General features: G+C 38.0%; 1 protein-coding gene across 5 annotated transcripts in view; it reads left to right on the top strand.

Annotated features, from left to right (window-relative positions):
* Positions 1 to 25396, top strand: part of GNB1L (G protein subunit beta 1 like) — a 56945-nt gene that overhangs the window by 6098 nt on the left and 25451 nt on the right. For 2 of the 5 annotated variants that reach the window (XM_084648692.1, XM_084648696.1), the window contains exons 2-3: positions 23467 to 23594; positions 23880 to 24005. In XM_084648692.1, coding sequence (XP_084504818.1) covers positions 23467 to 23594; positions 23880 to 24005 — 254 coding nt within the window. Of the gene's footprint in view, positions 1 to 16697; positions 16760 to 23456; positions 23595 to 23879; positions 24006 to 25396 lie in introns of all 5 variants that reach the window. The other 3 variants (XM_084648695.1, XM_084648693.1, XM_084648694.1) reach the window with 2 other exon arrangements.

Genomic DNA, 25396 nt, shown 5'->3' with positions numbered 1-25396 from the left:
CTTCCAAATATGTTATATTCATGTAAGTACTTCAGACATAACAGTTCAAAACGTGAATAAAATCCCCCTTTTTTCCTCCTGAAAAAAAACCCACTATTTTCTTCACAAAAAGCCCTGTTGAGAAGTCCTGTTATGATGCATTTTGATTATGTGCTTCTTATGGTAACTTTATTCAGTACTGCTTAACTTAGCTGGGTGGTAGTCATATATGACTTGCTGTAAAGCATTAGTGTATAAAGGAATTCTTCCAAAGAGATGGGTCTTTGACCGTTGTGAAGCTAGTACAGGTCTGCCTTCTGGAGAAAATATAACCCATTAAACTGCAGTTGCTAGATGAACCACGTTGTAAAAATTGGACATTTAGGTTCTATGTACACTGCAAATCCTACTGAGTAAGGGGACCCAGTAACAAAAAGGTAGTTCTTGGCATGATTAAAAACGTGTATTGCAGTGTAGACGGGACATATTAACTGTGTTCCCAAACTGAGCAAAAGTCCAGGCTGTAGCAGGGTTCAGAAACATAGTTAAAACATGATTCAGTCTCATCTACGCTGCAGGAATGAAATCTGTTATCGCTCGGTTGCGAGACAACCTGTGCTGTGAGCATGTCACTTAGTGTGGTAGGGAGGTGAAGCTGAACCGGAATTAGCTGAGGAGGAATGTAGACCAATGCTCTCAGTATGAGAGTTAGTCCACAATTTTTCAATAGGAACCAAAGACCTTTGATATTATGGGCGGGGGCTGAATTCTCCTCTAAAAATGTACCAGATAGGAATCTCAGGAAAGACTTTGCACATTCAGGCAGCTAGAACAGTTGTAGATTTCCCCACTGAGATGTAAAGGCAGTGCTACAAGATTTAAGAAGGTAGAAAGTGTGACTAGTTCAGTGTTTCATAACAACTGGGCCATGGACCAGCGCCGGTCCCTGAGATCTCCTTGATACAGTTTAGGAAGGCAGCAAGCCAGTCCCTGGTATCAAAAAGGTTGAGAAACCTGGACTAAAGTATTAAATAGGAGGGCCTTATGATATGAACAGGGTTCAAAATTTGGCTTTGTGTTCATCATAAAGCAGATCCTGGTATTAAAAATAACAACAACCACAACAAAAACTTGTTCCACCACTTCCCATACTTTTTCCTCAGGAGAAAACACAGAATATAACATAGGTAATAAATCTATTTTATGGCCCGCATGAGAAAGGGTGGAGAAAATCCCTTTACTCTGTTTTCTTCCCATAAATTGAAATGTGCATGAGATAGTATGGGGGATGCTGGGATTTTCATCCAACAAATTCACAGCTGGATTCTGCTTTATTATTTGTTGAAACCTGATCATTTGTCACTTGATTAGCTTCTGGCTGTCAAAACCATCACTTGCTCAGTGTCCTGTCTGGTTAGTAGGTGTGCTGCAGAAAAGATACTGTAGCACATGCACAGAAACATAGCTCAACTGGTCCAGTTAGTCAAAAACCGCCTCTCCTTTATATGCGAGTTTCCATCATCAAAAATGGAATTTGAATAGCAGAAGATTTGATCATGTGAGAGGTGGGGAAAGAGGAATTATGCAAACACATCAGTTCTGTGAACACTATTTTTTATTCTGCATCATAGATCAATGGGATCTGAAATCAATGGGATTATTTGTGGAATAAAGTACTATACAGCGTGAGTAGAGGTGGGAGAATAGACTAGACTAGACTGGACTAGACAACATAGCAAGGATGGATGACAAAGAAAGGAAGGGGGTAAGGGAATGCATGAATTAGATCAGGGAAAGATTGTGAGGTATGCTTGTTGTTATATATGCATTTTAACTTATTAACATGTGGGGTAGTGTCCAGAGTGAAAGCAGAGTGAAGGCCAGTGATCGTAGGTTGACCAAAAGAACTACATTGTGAGGGAGGACTTGAAGTGGGAGAGTGTGGCTGTGTGCTTTACAGAGTGAGTGAGGGTGTGTCGGGTGTAGTGTGCAGCATGAAAAAAGGCATGGACATGGGAGAGCAGGGGAGCAACAAGGTGAGCTGAATTGGCTGAGCATAGGTATAAGTGGGAGAATAGGTGATAGCTAGAAGTGAGACTTTAGCTGGGACAGAACTATGTAGAACCTTCTAGACAGAGATGAGCTTGAATTTAAAATGGAAGACAGGCAGATTTATCATAAAGTTGCCTCTGCACATAGCTCTTAAACATTTTATTTTCTATATTTTAGAGTATATACCAAAGAAACTCCTAACTTTTTCTATCCAATAGTACACGTATAGTGTCAAGGGACATACCTGTGTCTCTGCTCTTAACTGCCACCACAGCCATCTGAGTGCACAAACTGACAAGTTGTGTTACAATGAGTCACTGTTGTCTTTGGGAAAGCAAAGGTAACTTTTTGGCATGACTGAGAAGTAGGATGAAGAGTGATGCAGCTTTGTCCCAAATAGGAAGCCTGTGTGGTGTGAGCACTTAGCACTGTGTGCTTTTAATTATTATTTTAAAAAATTCAAAACCAGTTTGACACATTTTTGTGTCTACCGTTTCTTTATGATGACTGACATCTTCTCCGTTTCAGATTGGTCAGGGATTTAGAAGGTAGATGCAGAAAGCAAATGAAATTAAAACCCTGATAAGAAACCATAAGAGTAACATAACCTTGCTGCTACCAATACGTTAGAAATCCTGACTCCTACAGGACTATCTGTCAGTTTTACGATCTGTTACATAAGTGGGTGGATGGGCAGGGAATGATTCTTTAATTATCAGGGGTTGGCAGAATATGCTTATACTGATATATTGCCCTACTGTTTTTTGATTAACAGCTAATAAGTTCCAGACCCATAACTAGAAGATTTGGCTCATTATGTTTTTTAAAAGTCACAAATATGCCTGATGTGGGCTAAATGGTATGGATAGTTTTGTAGCATCACATTAGCTCTGCTTGAGTCCATAAGAATTTAAGAATGGCCATAGAATGGCCATACTCGGTCAGACCAATGATCCATCTAGCCCAGTATCCTGTCTTCCCACTGGTGCCAGATACTTCAGAGGGAATGAACAGAACAGGACAATTATCAAGTGATCCATGTCCTGTCATCCAGTCCCAGCTTCTGGCAGTCAGACGTTTACAGACACCCAGAGCACGAGATTCATCCCTGACCATCTTGGCTAATAGCCATTGATGGCCCTATCTTCCATGAACTTTTCTAATTCTTTTTTGACCACTCCTTTGGATGTAGCTCCATTGAAGATTTTATTTCTGCTAAGAGACCTGTGAGCAGGGACTGTTATTTGGTCTGGGTGGCTGCGTGTGCATGTAACCACTGTAAACCATGACTATTCCCCGTTTAGATAATCCACAATGGAAACTGCAACGGGCCCACATAGCAGTCTCTCCAGTTCAGCCAGCTTCCATAATGTTCTCCCACTGCTTCCTTCTCAATATTCCTGACACTCATTTATGTGCCTAGCCCACTAGAATTTAGTCCATCATGCTCATAAATTTGTTCATTTTTATGATTAGCCCATTTTGACTTCTTGCACTTCGTTTGTCTTTAAATTTTATCGTTTGTGCCTCAAATTCTAACACCTGTTGGCAGTTTCACCTTGTTGAATTAGAACGATGACTGTGGGGATAATTATGAGCAGAAGGAACATTCGGGAATTGTTTCAGTTTTGTTTGTTTTTTCTAGTTGCATTTACAGACACCCCCCCCCCCCACTCCTTACTGAACAATTGAGGGTGTTGGTTACTTCCTTCTGTGTTTATGTAAGAAAGCTGTTTATAGTCAGTTTTTCCAGTTGGCATATGTACTTCCTTGACTGCAGTTTGACACATCATTCCTCCCACTCCCTCCCTACAAGTGAAGCTAATGAAAGTCCTTTTTTAATTATTTGTGATTGTTGGTGTTAACCATAGAAGTGGCCACCATTCCAGCTTGGAAGTGTGCTGCTTGACATACTTGTTTTTGCTTTTTAGTTCCCAGTGGTTGAGAAACCATGTACACTTCACTGGGTGCTCAAACAGTTCCGTAAACTGTCACACACCCTGGCTTGTTTAGATGAAATGAGAGACCAAATGGTTTATCAAAGCAGTGGGGGGTGGATAAAAATGGATTTTTTTTCTTTTTGTTGCGTGAAATTGTAACACCAACGGACCCCAGTCGTTGGCAGGCGGCATCGAACCGGGGACCTCTGGAGCTTAGTGCATGATCCTCTACTGCATGAACTAAAAGCCAACTGCCCCTTAGCTAAGGCTGTAGAGCAGACTCATTAATGGCTAAGTGGTCTCGGTGCCACTAGAGGGGACAGGGCAGCACACCCGGGAGGGATGTGGGTTACAAAATATTTTAGTTTATTGTCAAATGTAAGAAATTTTTCAGAATGAGTTATAGTTCAGCCCATCCCTGCTGGGGTGCACAAGTTGGGGTGAGAGGATATAAGGAACTTCCTCACCCACCCTTGTGCACTTACACAGGAGCCTGGTTCAGTGGCAGCATTTGAGCTTTACAGATTGCAAGCTGTGCTCAGAGCTAGTTCCCGCAGCAACACTAGCTGCATCATATAGGGAAGGAGATGACAGGGCCATGCTCCACTTTACTGACTTGCACAACCACCCTGTTCTAGGAGGGTGCACACTGCACCCTGTCCTTGGATGGTGCAATATCTGGTTCCCCCTTACTTTAGGTAGGCCATGGTGTGCTGCTGCCCATTGTGCATCCTTGCTACCTTCTATCCTGAACTGTGATTTAGCACCACAGTTGAGCCATTAGAATTAAACTGTTTTATCATCTGTCTTTTTTTCTATGACAGATCAGTTATTTAAATTGTTTGCCAAAGGAAGGGTTGTATATAATTTCCTACATTTTGGATGGTTTTCATGAATAAGAGTTAAGTATTGTAACTCATTTTTCCAATATAGAAATGCAAGATTTTTAATATAATCGTCAAGGTGATTTACAACATTAATGAACTGAGCCCTGACCTTCCAATAAGATGCATGCAGGCAGACACCTGTGTCCATGTGGAGCCCATTTGTTAGATGAAATTTCATTTAAAGGTGAACTGAAATGCTTCATAACTATTAAATAAGTTCTTCAGTCTTCAAGATCTTTGATATTTTCATGCCTCACTATACCTCAGTTTCCCTGAGTGACTAGTCATAAGTGAGGGGACACAGTAACTCTGTGGCCAAGTCAGGAAAGAAACTCATCTCCTCCTGACTGCCATTTCCCCCTCTAACCACTAGACAATACTGCCTTCCCACAATTAAAAAAAGAACACATTTCTGTGAGAGACAGGCACAGTATAGTCGTCTAATCACAGGAGTGGGTTTTAGGAACTCCTGAGTTCTAATCCTATTCTAAAATAGCTACTTTTGAGCCCTTAACAAGACATTTCATCTCTCTTGGACTGTTTCTCCATCAATATAATGGGAGTAAAACCTACCTCTATTTTACTGCTCCCTATTTATATAACAAACAAACACACTTAATTGTGTTATCTTTTACACCATAAATGCTGTGTAACCAGATGGCTCCAAAATGTAATTAAATATTTAAAATGTACCCTATATTTAAAAAAGGTAAGGAAAATCTCTATCATACCCATGAATGCATCCGATGAAGTGAGCTGTAGCTCACGAAAGCTTATGCTCAAATAAATTTGTTAGTCTCTAAGGTGCCACAAATACTCCTTTTCTTTTTCCATGAAATGTGAGTTATTGTACTTAGGTACTTGAAGTATATCTTCTTCTTAAATAGCATTCTTCTTCTGTGCCATGCTAATGCCAGCATTGGACAAGTAGAGCCATGTAGGGGAGTAGTGGGAAGTAAATGTGCTCTCCTATGTCCCCTTCCACCATCTCCCCTCTTGACCCCATGCCATGGCTGCTTTTGAATGCTTTGGAGGTATGTGGGAAAGGACAGACCATAAAGCCTGCATGCTTAATATTTCCACCACCACCACCCTGAGAAAGGGGGAGGGGCAGGAAATGGGCTCCCCTCTGTGTGCTGGCCTGAGGTGCTGGCTAGGAGTAAGGAGTGAGTAAGCTTCACCCAAACTTACTCTCCTCCCAAACAAGAAGGGAGCAGGGAAGGAATTGTGTGGCTCTCCAAGTCCGTTTCTTCCTGGTCCTCCTCCTTCAGCGGTGTAGCTACCTGCTGCCTTGACACAGGGCTGAGTCTCAATCTAGCCTGTTGCGAATATTTTAGAGAAGTCCTAATTTCTGGTAATTACTTTAATGCAATGTAATGTTTCTTCTGTCTGATTTCCTTTATGATGATTTTTATGCTTTATCTGCTTTGTTCCCTTCTTAGTTCTTCCAGCAACTGTGGAGGGTGCACCTTTAGCAGGCAGTGAGAAAGCTGCTGTTGAACACAATGGACTGTGAATGGGTCCTTGAAGAAAAAATCTGACATTGGACCTGTTTCTGAGAAATGCTGAAACTTTGAAACCACTGACTTCATCGGGAGTTGTGGGTGCACAGCAGCTCTCAGAATCAGGCTCTTGATGGTGTAAGGCCATTAACATTCCTCTTGATTGCCTGAAATTACAGCTCTTGTGGATGCCTGGGACTTTCTTTCAGAGCCAAGTGCTGAATATAAACTGAATCCAAAATGCCCAGTGCTGAATGGGTATATGAGGAATAGCTACAATTTAGGTTTCAGAGGGTCATCAACACTATTTATTAGAGACTGGTAATAATAGTGAACAGATACTTTCCATACCAAGCTCTCCAGGGATTTAAAAATACCCGAAGTCCAGCCAGTGAAATCCAGCCAAGTTTTATAAAAATTATAGTAGTGGCTTTTATTAAATATAATCAGTGCATTTAAAATGTATAAAATATTCAGTTTACTTAAAGGAGTTATTTTGCCAAACCATAAATGTACCAATAACTAAAGCAAGGAATAACAGTTTAGGAAATCTAAATTTACAGTGCCATAAAAAAAAGCTTTGACTTTCAGATTTAAAAAAAACCTCTCTGCTTAAGCATGTGATTCATATTTAATCCTGGTTATACTGAATTCACATTTGTATATATGTTTATAGTGGGGTATATGCGTCACATGATGTATGACTTGTCCCCATTATCACAATACCAACTAGGGTTTAGCTATTTTGAGCCCTTGTTTAGAATACAACCCTCTATTCTGTTATCTTTTACATGTGGTTTTGAAATCTATCTCCTCTTTTATCCACAAGAAATTAATGAACACACATTTCATAGCATCCAATAAAACTTTAGAATAACATTCTGCAAACATAAACAAAGGTCATTTATGTAGTAAAAAGGTCCTAGCCTTAACCATGAAGAATTTATTGCAATAGTGGATATAATACTCTTGGCACATACATTCTTCCGTGAACCCAGTACTTGCAGTTTCTGCAAGAGCAAGAGACTGAAGATCTTGCAGGGTAAATTATAATACTGTTTTATACAAAATATATGATTTTGAAAACATTTATGTTTTGAGGTCCTTTAAAAATAGTCACCCAATGAACATTTCATGGTTCTGTGATGTAAACCTGCACAAACATTATTCACGTGAATAATCTGTCAAGTTACTTTTGTCTTGTCAGCATTTGGAGGATAGGGCCATTTTACCACTGAGGAAACCGCAAAAGGGCGTTGCCTTAGAATATTCTCATATGTAAATAAATACACAGTTTTGCAACTTGTGCAGAGGTGGGTTGCCAGCAATTTAACAAAACTGGGCTTCATTTCTCCTTGTAAAAACTGTGTTGGAAATATGGGGCCTTATCCCGCAGTCTTTATTCAGGTTAAACTCCAGGTTTTTTTCTATTTGTTTGTTTATTTTATTTAGGAAATTTTAACTAGTTTACAAATCCTTGCCATATAAGTATCAGAAACAAATCTACACCAGTTAGTTTTTGTTCAAAGAACCGTTATCCAAGAATATTGTCATTAGATCTTTCTTTTTAACATGGTGTTTATATAACAGAGTCAGCATCATTACAACACCTATAATATGTCACTTCTAGTGATTTTATTAAATTGAGTGAAAAAATTTGGTGGGAATTTAACCTGAATAAAGACTGCAGGATCACTCCCATAATCATTTGAGGGCTGGGATGTTTCTGAGACAGTCCATAGGAGAAAGAGGAATGGCCTTACTGCACCCTGGCTGTTTCCTGTTCCTGCAAGACCCATACATACTATGAAAGTTGGGAATGTGAGTTAGGGCTGCCCTAGCCTGTGCCACAGGCTGAACTGCCCCCACACCCGCAGAGTCACGGAGATATGGACACCCTCTCCTTAGTTCCTGGAGCTGGAGTTTGGATGAATTTTCTCTGTGATACTTCCTGGCTGTGCCTATTTTTCTTTTCAAAGCTACACTGTATGTGCCTGTTCACATCATTATTACTCCTTATTTTTTGATCAGACATTTAGTTGCACGTTTTTATGGAAATTAAGATGATGAGAGGTGCATATAAGAAATACCCATTCCATCCCCAGCTTTACATATGACACCAAAGTAGGGCAGGATATGTCCATATGTAAAATACTCCATTGAAATGCAGCCAACTCTGGAGTGGAGAGTGGTAGCCAACTGGTATGCTGCACTGTACTGTGGAGAACAGAGATTTTGGCCAACGCAAACTCTTACAAAAAGTGCCAAGTGTTCTATAGTGTTGATGCAGAACAGATAGACTCTTTAAAGGTCTCCACTGAAAGATAAACACGTGGTAGATGGAAGCGGGCTGTTTAATGTAGAAGGATGAAGGACTGAGTCATTCTGCTGGGATTTTAACTGGTAGTTCCAGGAAGTCTGTGTATTTAAACTACTATGCCATTTCTCCAGCATTTGAACAGTACAATCACCATCTGCTTGCCCAAGTACTCACCTTTACTATTTACCCTTTTCTCACTTGCTTAGCCCTGCTACAGAAATCTTAAAATTCTTAGAGCTCAGGAGAGACTTATGTTGGGTAGACTAACTGGAATAATATTTATTCAATAGAGAAACACCTTTTTCCTTTAAAAGGCACATCTGATTTTGATTTTTATAACTTTTTTTTAGTGATACAAGTGACATTGTAAGGGGGGAAACTCCACCTTATGCTGGAGCTATTCGTATGACCATTAGAGCTTTATAAAGGGAAATGTAATAAGAATATTTTGTACTGTGTTAATATTGATTTTAATGGATGCCTTATTAATATGCTACTTGAAATATTTATACTCATTTCAAAGTTGGAGCCATTGGTATTTCAGTACCTATCTATTGCTAATTATAGTTATAATGACCTTTGATTGGAAAAATACGAGACTTGGGATGTTAGCTTTAGTAGCTTTTTGTTGTTCCTGGCAGTGAGGTTAAGTTACTTATGAAGGGGAAACTGATCCAGGTGCGGATGTGCCGCGTGATGCCCTGTGCACCATGTAAGTCCTGTAGAGGGACGTACATGGAAAATTGGAGTGGAGTAATTCCACGGAGTACCTCCACACTCCCTGCGTGCTGCAGAGATGTCTTCATGAAAATTCCAAATAGACCAGCTTAGAGGGAACTGCAACAGGTGGATTGGAGAAGAGGCCGGGGTTTAATGCTTCCGTGTCGCCAAACCCTCACATAGGAGTTGCAGCCACGATACCAGTCCATGGGCTTCAATAGCGCCATAGTGGGGCTATGAGGTCCCTGAAGATGTGTGTGTGTGATTCCCACCCATTTCCATTCTCACTTAGTGCCCTGCCACAAATCCTGATCATTCAGGCTATTTGCTAGTTGGGTAGTATTTCACCCTAAATAAATTGAATGGTTGTTTCCTGTAAAATAATTAACTTCTGATCATTATTAAACTTTTTGTTGGCTTTAAAAGTGATCTGCAAAGGGGATGCTGGATGAGGAAATGAGCTTGTGCCTTCGTAAAACGTTTCTAAGGTAAAATATGAGCAGACAAAACATTAGGGACATCATGTCTTGTATTCCCTGTTTTTGTTGGAGGACTCGCTTTGTTTACACTGAAATTTTTTACATAGCTGCACTGCTGTATCTGTATCAGGACAAACCCTTAGTGTTGCATTGGTGCAAGTCATAGCATGCACCAGTGCCTTTATACCAATGCACCATGTCTAAGCTAGGGGTTTGCACTAGTGTCTGAAAATCCCAGTGTAAACAAGACCTCACTAGTGGTCTCAGCTGTGTATTGTGACTACACTCTCTGCCTATAAGAGAAAGGGTGCTGAATCCTTAACACAGACACCTTTTTATTTCAAGAGTTTTGCTTAAATATATGTTAACAAAAACAAATTTTCTCAACTAATGCATCCGATGAAGTGAGCTGTAGCTCACGAAAGCTTATGCTCAAATAAATTTGTTAGTCTCTAAGGTGCCACAAGTCCTCCTTTTCTTTCAATTAATTAAGTTTCACTTCCTTGGTATCTGTGATGTTGCAACCATGTATGTTTTCCAGACATCTAAAACCTTCCAGAGAAGAATTTCAAATATAGGGGAAATATAAATAAATAAATAACCCATCAAGCCTTCTTTATACAGGCACAAGCCCATGTTGGGGGTAAGAGGGGTTGTTTTGTTTTATTTGTGCAAGTCCTCCTTAAAAGAAAAAAAATACCTCTGGTTGTTCCAAATTATAGCAATACCTCATTATTATTCCTTAAAAATGTTAAATTGTTATATTTGCAACCAGGATGCCATTAGCTTCCCTATTAGTATTTAGTTCAAAGGAAGACTTATAAGTACAAAAAAAGTTCTGTTGTATAAAACTGAATGTGTGTTTGATATCACAGTAGTTTTGGGAACAATGCAAAGGTCAATTATGTTGCTTGCTCTCCTGTCACATGATGTGCATGTGTATATGAATGCATCCCTGGAATTCCACTGTGGGATCTGCATCTTTGAAGCTGATGCTAAAATTACTGCCTAGGCTCTTGCAAAGGCGGATACTGATAGAAGATTCAATGAAATCGAAGGTCGCTGGTCTGGTAGGTGTTGAAAGATACCTGGCTATGATACTATTTCTGATTTAATAATGCGAATGGGAGGCTAGTCCTTTGTAATAATTAGGACTAATTACTGAAGAGGTGTTGACAGATGGGCTAAGAGGAAACAAACTGCCTTTATCCAGTGGTTTAGAGTCAGATTACTGGTCTTGTGTTATCTGTTTCTCAGAAAGTAGAAGCTTCAATCATTCACTAAGTCTTCAAAGGGGAAAGGGATCCTAACAATATACAGGATTTGGGATGAAGTTATGAAATAAATCTTTGACTCAAAATGGCTAAATTAATCCCTTTTCCGTAAATTATTATAGTTTTTAAATTTGAGTTACAGATGAAGAATCTGATTATACTTCAAAGTGAGTCAAACCATTATTGGTGACCTTTTTTTTTTTTGCTGCTGTTCATTGATTAGTTAATACCTGATTCCTTCCTCTCCTGAATGCTCGGTTTCCTCTTTAAAGAATGATCTCTATGGCTGATATCCAATTGGAATAGGGAGGAAAAGGCAATTGCTTAGGACTTTCTCTTCTTCTTAGTACATGAAACATAAGGGTTTTTAGCACATAGACACAATATCTCTGTATGAAAAGCATGTTTACCAAATTTCAGTTATCTAGCTCTTTATACAAACAGACAAGAAGTTGGAAATTTTAGCAAAAATTGGCAGATTTTGGTTAGTTTTGTTAGTCTGGGAATTTTTTTTTTACCATTGAATATTTTTTAAAAAAAGTTCTTCCCTCCCATATTCTTTCTGATCTGACTTCCATCCCCTCAATCTGGAGCCTCTTGCCTAAGCAGCTGACATTGTCCGTCAGATCTTTGTCTGGTGGGAATGGGTTTAGTAAAGACATTAAAGAGTTAATAATCTTTCACTGGAATGAACATTTGGAGTGGCTTACTTCAGACAAATGATTTAAAACTCTAGCTATCCTCCATGTTCTCAAATGACTCCCTTTTATATTCACATCTTCCCACCATCCACCCAATCTTGACCCTGATTTTCTGTGAAGCAGTGGATAAATATGGTGGACTTGGATAGTTTTATAAAGAGAGGTAGCTTTCAATTATTTATTTGCTTTTTAACAATGGAGGCACTTTAATTAGTGTTTAAATATTTATAATCAGTTTTATTGTGCTGTAAAATCTGTTATACTTTGATCTAGATTTTCTGCTTTGAGATAATGATGCTCCTCGTAAAGGTTTTCTTAATGAATTTGGTCAGAATTTGACATAATCTGATTATCTGATGAAAGACTGACACTTCAGTTCCTGCCAACATAAAAGAGCAGTACAAAAGGGGGCTGTTCAGAGCCCATTCAAAGGCTGGAAGTTCAAGTTCAGGTACTGCAGGCTGTTTCAAGGTTCAGAATTAAGATGGTGAAACAGTTTTAGATTTCACTGTTGGGTTTTGTTTTTTGTTTTGTTTTTCTGATCGATTGTGGTTCATACTGGACAAGGAGACTGAAGCTTTAAATAAGTAATAACACTTTAAACATGTTAACTGTCTTCAGGAACTTTTGGTTTAGCAAGCAGAGAGAAATAAACAGCTAATGTTAAGACATGACCCCTTAAAAATATGGAAGAGCTAGCTGATCAGAATGTGCCAGGCATCTGTAACATTTAATACTAGAAATTCTAGTATGAAGGTCATTGAAGAATTATTGAACTGGTGTTGTAGTTGTTCACTCTTTATTAATATCCTTCACATTTTGACTATTTACCTGTTTGATATTGTTGTCTCAGGAATGGGGAAAATAAATATTGCAGGGTTGTAGCTATGTCGGTACCAGAATATGAGAGAGACCAGGTGGGTGAGTTAATATCTTTTAATGGATCAACTTTTGTTGGTGGAAGAGACAAGCTTTTGAGCTGCACAGAGCTCTTCTTCAGATATTACCAAAGATATTAAATATTTAAAGATATCACCTCACCCCACTTGTCTCTCTCAAAATAAGTATATTTAACAACTCCGTCCTACATGGTCATGGAAAATGGATCTAGAATTATGTGATCAAATTCACATGGAAGAACAATTGTGGTTTTGTATCTAAAATCTAAGATTAGACTAAGCAGTTAAAATAAACATTTGTTGTATTTGATGATCAGGTGACATTTACCCTGTAAATGTCATTCTTGTTTGCACCAGAATTACAGTGCATTCTTGTCACATTTCTTGGACTACTTTGCTATCTGATAACGTGGCTTATCCAAATAACATCTACATATATTGTATCTGATGGGAATCACAGTGGACAAAAAGGAGGTGCTGATACCAATTCATGTTGAATTTTAATGAGAGACACAGCAGAAGAATGCTTTTTCATCTGCTTCTCTGAATCCTAAATTTGAAATGGTTGATATACATGACATGGGGCCTTTTTAAACAAAAAATAAAAATTGATTCTTGAAATAGTAAAGATTATGGACCAAATTCTACAGTCCTTATTGAGGCAAAACTCCCACTGACACCAGTGGGACTTCTGCCTAATAAAGCCTACAAGTTTTGATCTAATGAATTAATACAGAGTAGAGGAACCTCACACAACCTTATTATACAATTTGAAGAGTTCTCTTTTCTTAGAAAACTTTTAGTGAGTTCACTTTCATTGTGCTTACGGAAGGGTTTGAGCACAGATCTGGGAGACCATAAATCCTATGCTGATCCTGGCTCTTTCAGTGACTCTCTATTACCATGGGCAAATCACTTAGCCTCTCTGCCTCCGTTTCTCTCTGTCTGTAAAATGATTTATAATAATACTTGCCTCGCAGCAGTACTGTGGCTTAGTTAACAAACATAAAGATTCTAAAGAAGGAATGAATTTATAGATATTATTCCTGCACCCATAGAGATGAAATAATTTAATATCTTGATTTAAGGGCCCAATTCTGCAACCCTCACTCACTTCAAAGGGATTGCTCAAGTGAGTAAGGATTTGCAGGACAGGGTCAAAAATGTGGAGTATGAAAACAAGCAGGAACTAAAACAGCTGATTTACTATTTGATTACTTCAACGATTTGTGACTTCGGTGGGTTTTTTTAAAAAAGTTGTCTGAAACCTATCTATAAAATAAATCTTAAAAACCAGAAACGAGGTGAAAAAAATAAATACAGTATTCTGTTGTATGTGTATCCTGAAATGTGCCAATGCCTAAAGAATTTCTTGCTCAGTTTAACCATAAAAATGCTTTCCTTCCTCTCCGCCTTTTCCAATGATTTTGTATTTTGTCAGTGCTGTCTAGGCGTTTTAGAAAATGGGGGAACAAGGATAAAATAAAATATTTTGGGAGCTTTTTCAGATAGCTCGGCCAGGAGATAGTTTGGGTACAGTTTCTTACAGTACACAATGAAATAACCTTGCTCCCTCTAGAACTAGGATCATTTTGGATAAGTGGTATCTGTGGTCAATGTTGTATATTTTGTAGCAGAAAAAATAGCATAAAATCCAGTAACTGATTCAAAAGATTTAAAGAATATGAAGTAGCATGTTGCTTCCACATATGTTTTTAAAACAAATCCCTTCTCAATTCCTCCTCCTGAAAAAAATACACACCGAGATGGGGTGCCAACTTTGAGGTGACGGCCAGTGCTAGGATTTTAGGAAAGGATACACTGAAGAAAGTTTAAGGCCTCCTAACAGTAAAGGGTCAGCAGTGGCTTGTGGGATTTTTTTAATGGATAGTTTTTACCTCTAAAATGGTAAAGATGGGAACAAAAATACCACTGTTACTTCTATTGGTAATATTTAAGTACATTTTTGCTCTAACATTGTTTAGTACAAACAGATACCATTCCTCCAGAAATAATTATTTCTAAAGTGAGGTGTGAGAAGGCTTATTTTGGCTGAAACTTGTGTAAGTCCATTTTTTTTAAATGGAGGCTAAAATTACACAGTAAAAGTTTAATTTGGGTAAAACTGATGGAGACATTAAAATAAATGTCGTATTATGTACGAACTTTGTAAATTAGTATGAAAGATTTTATTTGACCCTTCCTCCCCTATTGTCAGTTATCACGGGACGATCTCTTGTGCTGGAACTGGGGGTCAATAGAGTTAACCCAGTTTACTCTAGCTGAGGGCCCGGCCCTGTACGTCAATAGTCAATTGACTAGCCATTTTGTGATATATGTTAGACCTATAACATCATTTCTTAAGAGTTGTATTTTTATTATATAGTATCATATTGCATATGCATTGATACTGAATTAAAGCAAGTTTTATGTTCTATTTCACATTTAGAAGGAGAAAATCTACAGAACACAAAAAGTTATCCTGTGCGTATTGTGTTTCATGTTCATATGCCCTGTGGGAGGAAAAGAAAAGTAATAGAACAGACAAATAAATAAACGTGGTGTTGAAACTGGCATTACAGAGTCTGCTGTTGCACAATAGAACCGCAATCAATTTACTGTCTTTATTGGTCGACTGCCAGAAAAATAGTATAATATTATACGAGGCTAGATTAATTAAATAGTAATTATAAGGGAATAAATCAAGTAATCATAAAAGTTTATCATGGGAAAAATATGTGTCTAGAATTAATTAGTTTTCTAATAAAGTATGTATTTTAATTGCTCAGAATTACGGAATCCTTAATTGCAGACATGTAAGTTTGGCCCGATTAATTTCAGTTGCTGTAAGAACTTGATATATTTCTTCTCTGTCAGTTTGCTGTTTTTTTTATAGTTTGCTACTAAACAAGAGTACTTCAGGAAATGTCTGCTAAAATGTCTCGAAGGTGTTTAATTAAATCTTTGCAGTCTGAGGACAATATTAACTAGTTATTGCTTTTGGAAGCAAGAGATTCATGCCTGATGCTGAAGTAGGCAGCACCCCTAATTTCGGAGGCTGGGTAGACAGATCTCTGTTGCTGACAGATTGCTATGCATGGCTGAACTGAAAGGCTACTCAAAACAGCCTTTTGATGGTCCTTGGCTTATCAATTTTCTGCTAGATTGCAATGATTTATCAAGTGTGCAAACTTGAATTCAACTTTAAGCCTGAATGTTGTGTTGTACAGAGACAATTGTGTGAAGCCTTTTTTTCATTTATTTTGTGCATTTTCACATTCTTTAATTTTTCAAGGAGATTTGGCATTAGAGGTCCTATATCTTTTTGCATTAGCCATATGGGGAGTCTGTTTTGGAGTTGAACTACTGTGTACTTTGTGTCAGATTTCTTTCTCCTAAAACAAGGCTTTCTATAGTTTTATCATTGCACTTTACTGGGCAATTAATGGCTTCATAAAGCAAAACAGATGGGTTTCTTTTTCTTTAATCTGGACAATGAACCTGTTTATGAAACACTAAAATTTCATCAATTTCAGCTGTGTTTTCATGCTGTGTTTTAGCTTGACATATTAAAAACAAGTGCAATGGCATAACTGTAGCCATGATATTCGGCTTTCTCAAAAATGTTTATTTCAGTGAGATTTGCAATGCCTAAAATGTTTAACTGTGTTAAGAAAGGTCAGCCAGCTGATAGCTAAAGGCGAGTATGTCAAAATGAAAGACTGAAAAAAAATTATCATTCTGACACACCAGGAGTATTAGAATGATTAATGTTTATGTTAATTTATGGCTTTTACATGTTGATTAATAGCTTTTTGTTTCAGTGACTAAAATGTATAGGGGCAATGAGATCCATATGCTAACTCAGTATTCTTAGTTTTGTTCCCATGCTGAATCTGTGTTTTCATATGGAAAATAATTATAGTGAATTTTTTAAATTGCAGATGGAAGTATTTGGACGTTATCCTCAAGATACCAGCTCAAATCCCAAATATTTCTGAAAATCGTATGTTGAAATTTACATGCATTTTCTTTACAAACTTAATTATTTAAAGACATAAGTGTATTGTGTTTTGTTCTCTGTCAGTTAGATGATGACTAGTTAGAGGAGAAAAGGTGTTAAAAATGTAACTAGTCATTCTCTGACTGAAAATGATTGAAAAAAATCACATTGTATTGCTATTAGTAGCCATTCCCCCCCCCCCCCCGCTTTGACTGGATTTCTTGGCATATATTTTTACCAGTGGCTGATAAACAAATCAGTTTGCTCCCTAACCATTTATTGGTTTATACAGTGAAATGTGGAAACCTCCGTTGTTCCCTAGATGGGGTCAGGAAAGAAGCTAACTTTGGCGCAGATCCTGAAGGAGGTTGAGCTCCTAGCCTCCTGTTTACTTCAATGGCAGAGGGAGCTACTTTGCTTCTCTCAGGATTAGGCTTATAGTTTTGAAGTCTTCTTCTGAGCAGTCAGTCATTAGTGGTCATTAACAACTATTTTGTGACCAGTTAGAATGAAAACTCTGGCAGCACTGACTTCCCAACCTGTAAAAATCCAGGCCTCTAGTCAGTTGTAACATAGGATGTGTGGCAACAGGTTAATGGTATCCACTAATACGGTATTGTGTAGCTTGGTCATATAAATCAGCAAGTCCTGTTTGATGCTGTTATCTCTCTAAATTTAAATTTTCAAAACCAACAATGTTATGTCAGAATGGAAATCTCTTGGTTATGTTATTTTTTGTTCATATTTCCATTCACACTAGTGCATGCTTCCAGTCCATTGCCATGATTTTATTTTTGCTTTGTTTTTAACATGGATCTTTTAAGGTACAGCGTTGTTGCTTAATTCCTACTTTGACACTGATGTTTGAGGATGAACGTAGATAAAGAATAAATGCACAAAGTAATTAGCTAATGCTAATGTAAAGCACTGGATATACACATTGCTAAAAGGAATGACTCTTTCATTTGTACGTTTTATGTGTCAAATCATTCTATTTGAAACCATTCTATTTACTTAATTAGCTTTTTAAACATAAACACTAAAGCATGATATATGGAATTAGTATTATTATAATATTAGCAGTACAGCAAGAAAGATATCAAACAGATCTATAAAGTAAATAACTTAATGTCACAGTCCTGTTTTCTTGGCATATTTTTCAAAAGTTAACATAGTGTTCACATGTCTAAAAGCAAGTCACGTGTCACATACAGGCAAGCTTCCCTCCTACCCCCAGTTCTACCAGTGTGCCTCAGTTCTGACCTCAGCATACTGTGCAGTTTCTCTTCTGTGTTTTACTTGAGGAAAGATTGACAATTATATCAAATTATGTGGTGAAGTTGTGATGTGTACAAATGAGGTCCAGGATGAGAATGTAAGCTCCTGTTCCTTGTAGCCTAAATCTGGATTTGAATTCCAAGTTGCTTCATTTGGTGGGGGAAAGAAAAAAAAAGTCTTGTTATATTTTTAGCTTATTATAGAGTACAAACTAAACATACTTTTGCTCAGATACTTTTCCCATTTCAATGTTCTTCCCTACTTCTGTGTTTTTATGTAAAGCTTATAGGATTTTTAGTGTCAAACTCAAAGGCAGTGGGCTGAAAAATTACTACAGAAGGCTGGTGGGCATATGTGTTTTACCAAATATTTAACCTGCTTTTAGAGCACATTTTCTTAGTATGTAGTAAACTTCAAATACTCATCTTTGAGTTCAAATACTCTGAAATAAGCAGTTCAGTTGCTTTCTGCAGATGTATCTGGAAGCTGCCAGACCATCTGTATTTTAGTTATGTTTGGATAAAATGGTTACTTGTAATCCTGGACTTTGATCCTTTGCCTGCTAGAAATGCCACATATCCATACAGCATTTGCCCCAACTACTGTTGTCTGAGGTATGTGCAAGTTCCACTGTGTTTTGGCATTTCAAGTAGAGTAGATTTAAAGGAAGGCCAATCAACCAAGGGTCTCTGTTGATCCAGCCTAGCTGCTCAAATGGATCATGCAGCCAGCCAGCATGGTGGTAGCCAGCTGAGATGGGGGAGGTCCACAATTTTTAAATGCAGCCATGCACTATGGGTACTGCTGAGGGCAGAAGGGGAGATTTCCCCACCATGAGAGCTCAACTCTCTGTTATGGTTTATAGGCAGAAAGCCTGGACAAGACTGGCCTTATGGGCCCTTTAGAAAGCTCATACTGTAAGGGCTACCTACCATATTTTAAAATTGAAAATGGAGTTGGATTATGTGCTTTGTACTATTAACTTAATAAAACTGCCCTTTCCAGCAGTTTTCTTTGAAATTACATACTGTATATTCTTACTGAATGCAGGTGCTATGTAGTCAATCTAGTTAGTTAGCTATAAGATGTGGGAAACGTGTCTTAAAAATCATCACGAAAGGAGCAAAGTTACCCTTTGACCCAAGTGGAAAAGACAGAAGAGAGAGGAGAGCTCTGGAGAGGAGCTTTCATACATGAGAACAGGGAAGAAAAAAGGTTGTTCATATTTTTACTGACTAATTCTTTAATCTTACTCTTCTTTGGGAGGCTGGCACCTGGTAGGCTTGGAATTTCCAGAAATAAAAGGGATTTCATATATTTGATGATGAGCACACCTGGATGTGTTGAATATTTTGCAGTCATAATTATATCTGCACACCTGCTAGTTAGAGTCCCGAGTCAGTTTGCCAGACGTGCTGAGAGAGATTTATCTCTGGCATACCTGAAAAATCTCTCTTTAGCACCAACTTTTTGCTACTTTGTAAACAACTACAGAATCGGAAGCCTTTTTTAGTCTTTGCTGAAGCTGTCTGTATCTCAGATTAAATTGTGGGGTTGTGGGGGAAGGGGTGCTTGGATGATAGTTTACTAGCAATTTGTTTTTGCTTCGATGTGTGATGAAAATACAAATGACAGGAGTGGGAACAGGAGAGTTGTTGAATTCAACTGGAATTTTTCCTGTGGGAATCTATTAATGTTTTTAATTCTCTGTGAGATTTTTCTAAGGTAATCTTTCTGACATTTACATTTTTTAATGACTATTATTAATTGAAAAATCAGCTTTTTCTATTTTTTTTTTATCAAATGCTAAAGTAGTGCATTTCTCACTGCATAGAAACTCAAATAACTTCAGGAAAGTTCCCTAAATTACACACGAAACAAAGTGGGGTTTTATAGATGGTATTATTGGTAATTTGTTCTCTAAAGTTATATAACTTTACATTTTTTGAAGAAGACTAAACAATTCCCAATTTTAGTAGAAACATGTTCTGCATGGGAAAGCTCTTTACAATACAATGTGTGATGTGCACAGTCATTTCCTAACTGGAATATCGATCTGGACACCTGGATTTTCCAATCAGCATGTAGTTGGTGGTGGATCAAGAGTAATCAACATAATATATCTGGAGTTTGTATTGTACCCTGTCAAAATAACTTCTGGAGCACAGTTTGGTCACTGAAGGAGGAGAGTGTTACCAGCACAGGAAAGGCTAGGGGAAAAAAAGAATAGGATTGATGTCTATTTAAAATAACAAGACCAAAGTACGGCAAGGAGGTGTTGCATCTCTCAAGGCTGGTGTCCTCTTACAAACAAATAATGTCATAAGCAAAATTTAATTCATGTCCTCCAATGTCCTGTCTTGGAAGCCAGTGCTCACAACATCTAGGTGCCTGTGTGTCAAGCACATAGTTTAGGACAGAGAACTTTTTTGAAAGCATTTATTATAAATTTCCTTCTGTGGGTCTCACTTTGCTGCTTAGAGCCCTAGGGCCTGATTCTGGTCTCACACTGGTGTTTTGACAATGGGACTTAGACTCTTAAATCATTTAGGGACTTTTGAAAATTTTGAAGATAGGCACTTAGCCTCCTAGTGAGATTTTTCAAAAGCACCTATCTGCATCTTCAGGCACTTAAATACAGTACCTTTGAAAATCTTCTTAAGTGATGTTGCCGAAGTTCACAGAGGGAATTAGCAACAGAGGTGGGATTAGAATTTAGGAGTTCACTGTTCCCGGACTGTTGCTCAAACTGCTGTGTCACAACTAGTGCCGAGAGCAGTAGAAAACTTAAAACTTAAAATTGTTATGCTGTAACTTCTCATCACCGCTGTCTTTTTTGCTGTGCAGCCTCTGATGATTTAGCAGTAGCAATTAATAATAGAAAATACCTCATTCCCTAGCAAAACACAACGGGGGGCTATTGATAAAAGCCATATACTATTAAATACAGATTTCCAGATTGATGTATATAATCGCAAAATCCCACTTCCAAAGATTGACAATTTACTTTGAATCCATGAGTGAATAAAGTATGTTTACTATTATTTTTTCCCTATATCCCAGTCTGAGGAGTCTTCTACAGTATTGTCCTTGTAAAAACATGCATTAGGAGTGTCTGTTTCATGCCAGCTAATACCTTCCTCACATCCAGGCACACACAGTCTGTCAGCAAAACTTTTGTGTTGCTAATTAGAAAAATGCTATTAAATCCTGCCTCATAATCCCAATAGCCTCTGGGCTGACTCAATTCCATTTTGTCTCCCTCCCTCTCTTAGAACTATACTTTGGAATCATTCCTTCATAAAAAGGGACACCTCCCTATAACATGCTCTGTGTTAGCTACATTAAATGTCCAGAGGGTTACAAAGACAAATTGTCACTTTGAGGGTGATTAGAATGGTTTTGGATACAGTTATGGAGCTCTGATCAAGTGACCTTCAATGACAAAGCGCTTATTGTAACAGACAGCCTCATAATAAGGATGAAGTACGTTACAGATAGGCACTGAAGGGTTGAATCTCACCATGGGGAACAACCTTGTACAAGCGTGTAATCATCTGAAAATTTATTCCTGGCTTGTCATGAGTCTGGATCCTCAGATAGCATCATAAAACAGATGAATCAGTGCATTAAAACATGGAAGTTATGCACTGAGCTCATTATTTTTGTAGCTTACTGTACAGTACTATTGAGGAAGAGAGAGATGTTAGATTGTAAACGCCTGTTTCATGACCAGACCTAAAATATTTGTTTAATTAGGAATTACAGATACGGTAGTGATCACTGTTCTATAAATAACAAAGATAGAATTAAATCTCTCTCATCTCAACTGAGTTGCAGTAGTCAGTGCATCCATTTAATAAAGGAAGAGTCAAAGTCTGACACTGATGCATCATGAGTGTCTACTTAAAAACTGAAACGTTTTACTTGTCCATGTAATGCTTAGTTTTACTTCTGTGTTACCATCCTCTTCTGTGACCCATCTGGGAGAAAGAGTCCTGTTGACATTCACTTATTTAACTTAAAAAATGATTCTTTGGGCTGGTGGAACCCATCCAGTAAACAGCTTTTTGAAAGAGTCATGATTATTGACATCCACCATGACAGCCGCCCCCCCCCCCTTACTTTTCAATCTACTCATTTCTTAATGTGAACACAGGCAATAAAGTAAGAGATAGAAGTGTAGGATATATAGGGCATGGTCACTAATTTCACACAGGAAAGACTGTCAGTAAAAACCTGCTTATAATGCTCACTACTGTGTCATTTTCCAAATTAATTTAAAGCTCATAAAGGCTGCTAAATTAATAGATATGCCTCAGCATTGTTCTGGAGGATCCTCTCTAGCAAGCTGAAGTATAGTTCAGTCTTCATTGCCATCCAGTCTTTGTTGTCTTTGCAAAAATTGTCTACATAGGTGTTCATTTTGATGGACATTTTTGTGCTGTGAACATGTTTTGGTAAGGCCTGGATCGATCCAAGCATTCAAGAATGTACCTAACTGGGTCATATGAGTAGCTCTTTTGAATTCAGCAGGATTACTCAAGTGCTTAAAGTTTTATGCACATGCTTAAGAGCTCTGTTGAATTGCAGCCTGTGATCAACCACTTGCTTTACATAGTCCCCCAGCCCAGTCATCAAATAATAATTTTTGATTACTACTGATGCTGGGCCATATTTGAACCAGTGCCTAGAGGTGAAAAGATCTATATCCATTTCCTGATCCTGGGAACAGTGCAAACTCCTCTGAATGCAATATTTAACATAGTGTGGTCATAAAGTTAAAAAGAAATGCTGTTTTGATTTTTTTTTAAATATAACCATACCTGGAACCAAAAGTTGGAACACTGGGGAGTAATGAAACTCTGGGGTAAAAATGAGTATCGCTCTAATCTTACCTGAAACCTTTTCAGTGGATATATATTCCATGGCAAGAGAGCACAGTGAAAGGATTATTTTGGGAGGAAGGGGAAAGAATTTGCCAAGGGCCTAACTGGAATGATAAATGTGCTTGCTCCACTAAATTTGTGTGTCCAATTCCTTGCATTTTGTAGTTGTCACTTGTCAGTCCAGTTTGCAGCATGGAGAATAACTGAACACATTTGTATATTCAAATATATGATGAGTGCATATTCATGTAGCAAGCTCAGCATTTCTCATAGTTTAGCATGGATGGATAGCAATGAGAAACAGATTTGATAGATTGCTTGATCCCGAAGTGTAAGAGGGAACATTTTAGTTTGGATTATATGGCGAATAACCTCAACATAATGCTAGCTATAAGGGGAAAGTACAGATGCTTAAGCAAAGCAACTGTCTGAAGCAGAGCACAGTTGCAGTACTGTTGTTCATAATATATGCTGCTTAACACTATGTGATTAAGAAAATCTTGTGCTTTTCTTTGATTTCTCTTCTTGGAAAGGTGTCTCTAGATTATTGCTGATATGGCTCTTCCACCTCCAGATCCACAGTTTGTTCTACGGGGTACTAGTGCTGAAGTCCATACTCTACATTTTTATTGTGGAGGCCAAGAACCCGATTACCCCATTCTCTTCTCTGGGTGAGTAGAAGCCTTTAAGTAAATTTCCCACCAGAAGCTGTTGCAGAGATGAGCATCCTTCAAACTCCCCCCCCCCCTTTTTTTTTTTTTAAAGAGAACATATACTTTAAGTAAATTATAGCTGGGAAAAACAACAAAATGTATTCCCAGTAAGTGATTGGTGCATTGAATGAAGCCTGTGTACATACATAACACTTCAGAGTCCTAGAAGGCGGAAGAACAGCAAAATTTCTTATTAAATTTTACATGATTGTCACAGAACATGCCATCCATTCCCTCTATCAGGTCTTCCAATGGGCTGATCCATGTCTGGAACCTGAAGACACGCAGGGTGGATACAATTCTAGATGGCCATGGAGGAAAATCTGTGCACTGGGTGGAAGCAATCTATGGCAGAGACAGGCTCCTCAGGTCAGTGGAGTAGTCAAAAGGGACAAGAAATTGTGGTGCTTGTACTAATCTTGTTGCTGTAACATACTTGATAAGAAGGCGTCACTTATTTCTGAAGTCGCTGTAAGTCTTGTCTCTGAACGTACAAGACAAAGTGTTACATAATTTACAATAAAGGACCAAATTTAAAAGCCACAAAATAAAAATTGAGAATGCCTAAAATAATGTGTTCAATTTATTCAGAGTAAATACTGCTTCCTGTAACTACAGCATCACAATTCAGTATTTCTGGTGTCCTTTAGTACATCAGTGGAAGTGAGGTAACCTGAAGTCTTTATGTGAAGAAGGGAAATTTGGGTATAAACTGACAAATGTTTCACAATAGTTTTCAAAAAAGAAAAATACAGAATAAGATCATGTCTACACTAGTGAGCTGTGCCGCTGTAAGATTGCTCGTGTAGCCACTCTATGCTTCTGGGAGAGAGCTCTCCTGTCAACATAATTAAACCACCTCCAACAAGCAGCAGTAGCTACGTCAGCGGGAGAGCATCTGCTGCCGACATAGCGCTGTCCACCCCAGCGCTTCTGTCCGTGAAACTTATGTCACTCAGAGGGGTGTCTTTTTCCACACTCCCCAGTGACATAAATTATACCAACAAAGTGCTAGTGTAGAGATAGCTAAGTTACAAGGTAGAAAACCATAAAGACAAAGGCGATAAGTGAGTTCAAGAGATAGGAAAAGTAAAGGATTGAAGGATGTGTGGGAAGAGCCGGATTGGCGGATTAGTATCTACCAAAATTGAACAAGAATGCTGGGTTACATATTCATACTCTGTTGCAAAATATATTACGTTCTCCTGCAAGGAGGGATGTTTGCAAGGTTACTGTGTTCCTTGGAATACACAGGTGATCCACCTTCTTTGCAGCAGATGCCAGAGCATCTGTGTGATTTTTGAGGTGTTCTGACATGTTTATCAGGAAAAGACATCTCTTGTAAAGTACTGTAGAGCTCATTAGCATTTATATTTGTTGTCTGCTTAAATTCTGTTAACACCCTGAAGAAATTTGGTATTGAACTAAAATTATTCATCTAATTATCCAGTTTTCCCCCTCATCTATTCCCTGCTGTGTATTTATAACATTATGATGCTTTAAGTATCTAATATAATTCCAGGGCTGCTGTTACCTGTATTTTTCCTTCTTATCTTCATCTAAAATTTAACCAGAACAAACCATTTTTCCCATCTCCTGATAAATTCTTAAAATGTAAAGTCTCATGAGCTACAGAACTATTCAGTACAATTTCTGTTTTATGAACTAACTGGGATTGAGGAGTTCATGAAATCAAAGTTTATAAAATTGAATATTTCAAAATTACAATAGGTGCAGTGCATAACTTAATTTATTAATTG

This window comes from Lepidochelys olivacea (assembly GCF_965140295.1).
Source record: "Lepidochelys olivacea isolate rLepOli2 genome assembly, chromosome: 15".
NCBI classification, from domain to species: domain Eukaryota; kingdom Metazoa; phylum Chordata; order Testudines; family Cheloniidae; genus Lepidochelys; species Lepidochelys olivacea.
The sequence above is the reverse complement of the archived record's forward strand: the minus strand, read 5'-3'. Positions and strand labels throughout refer to the sequence as shown.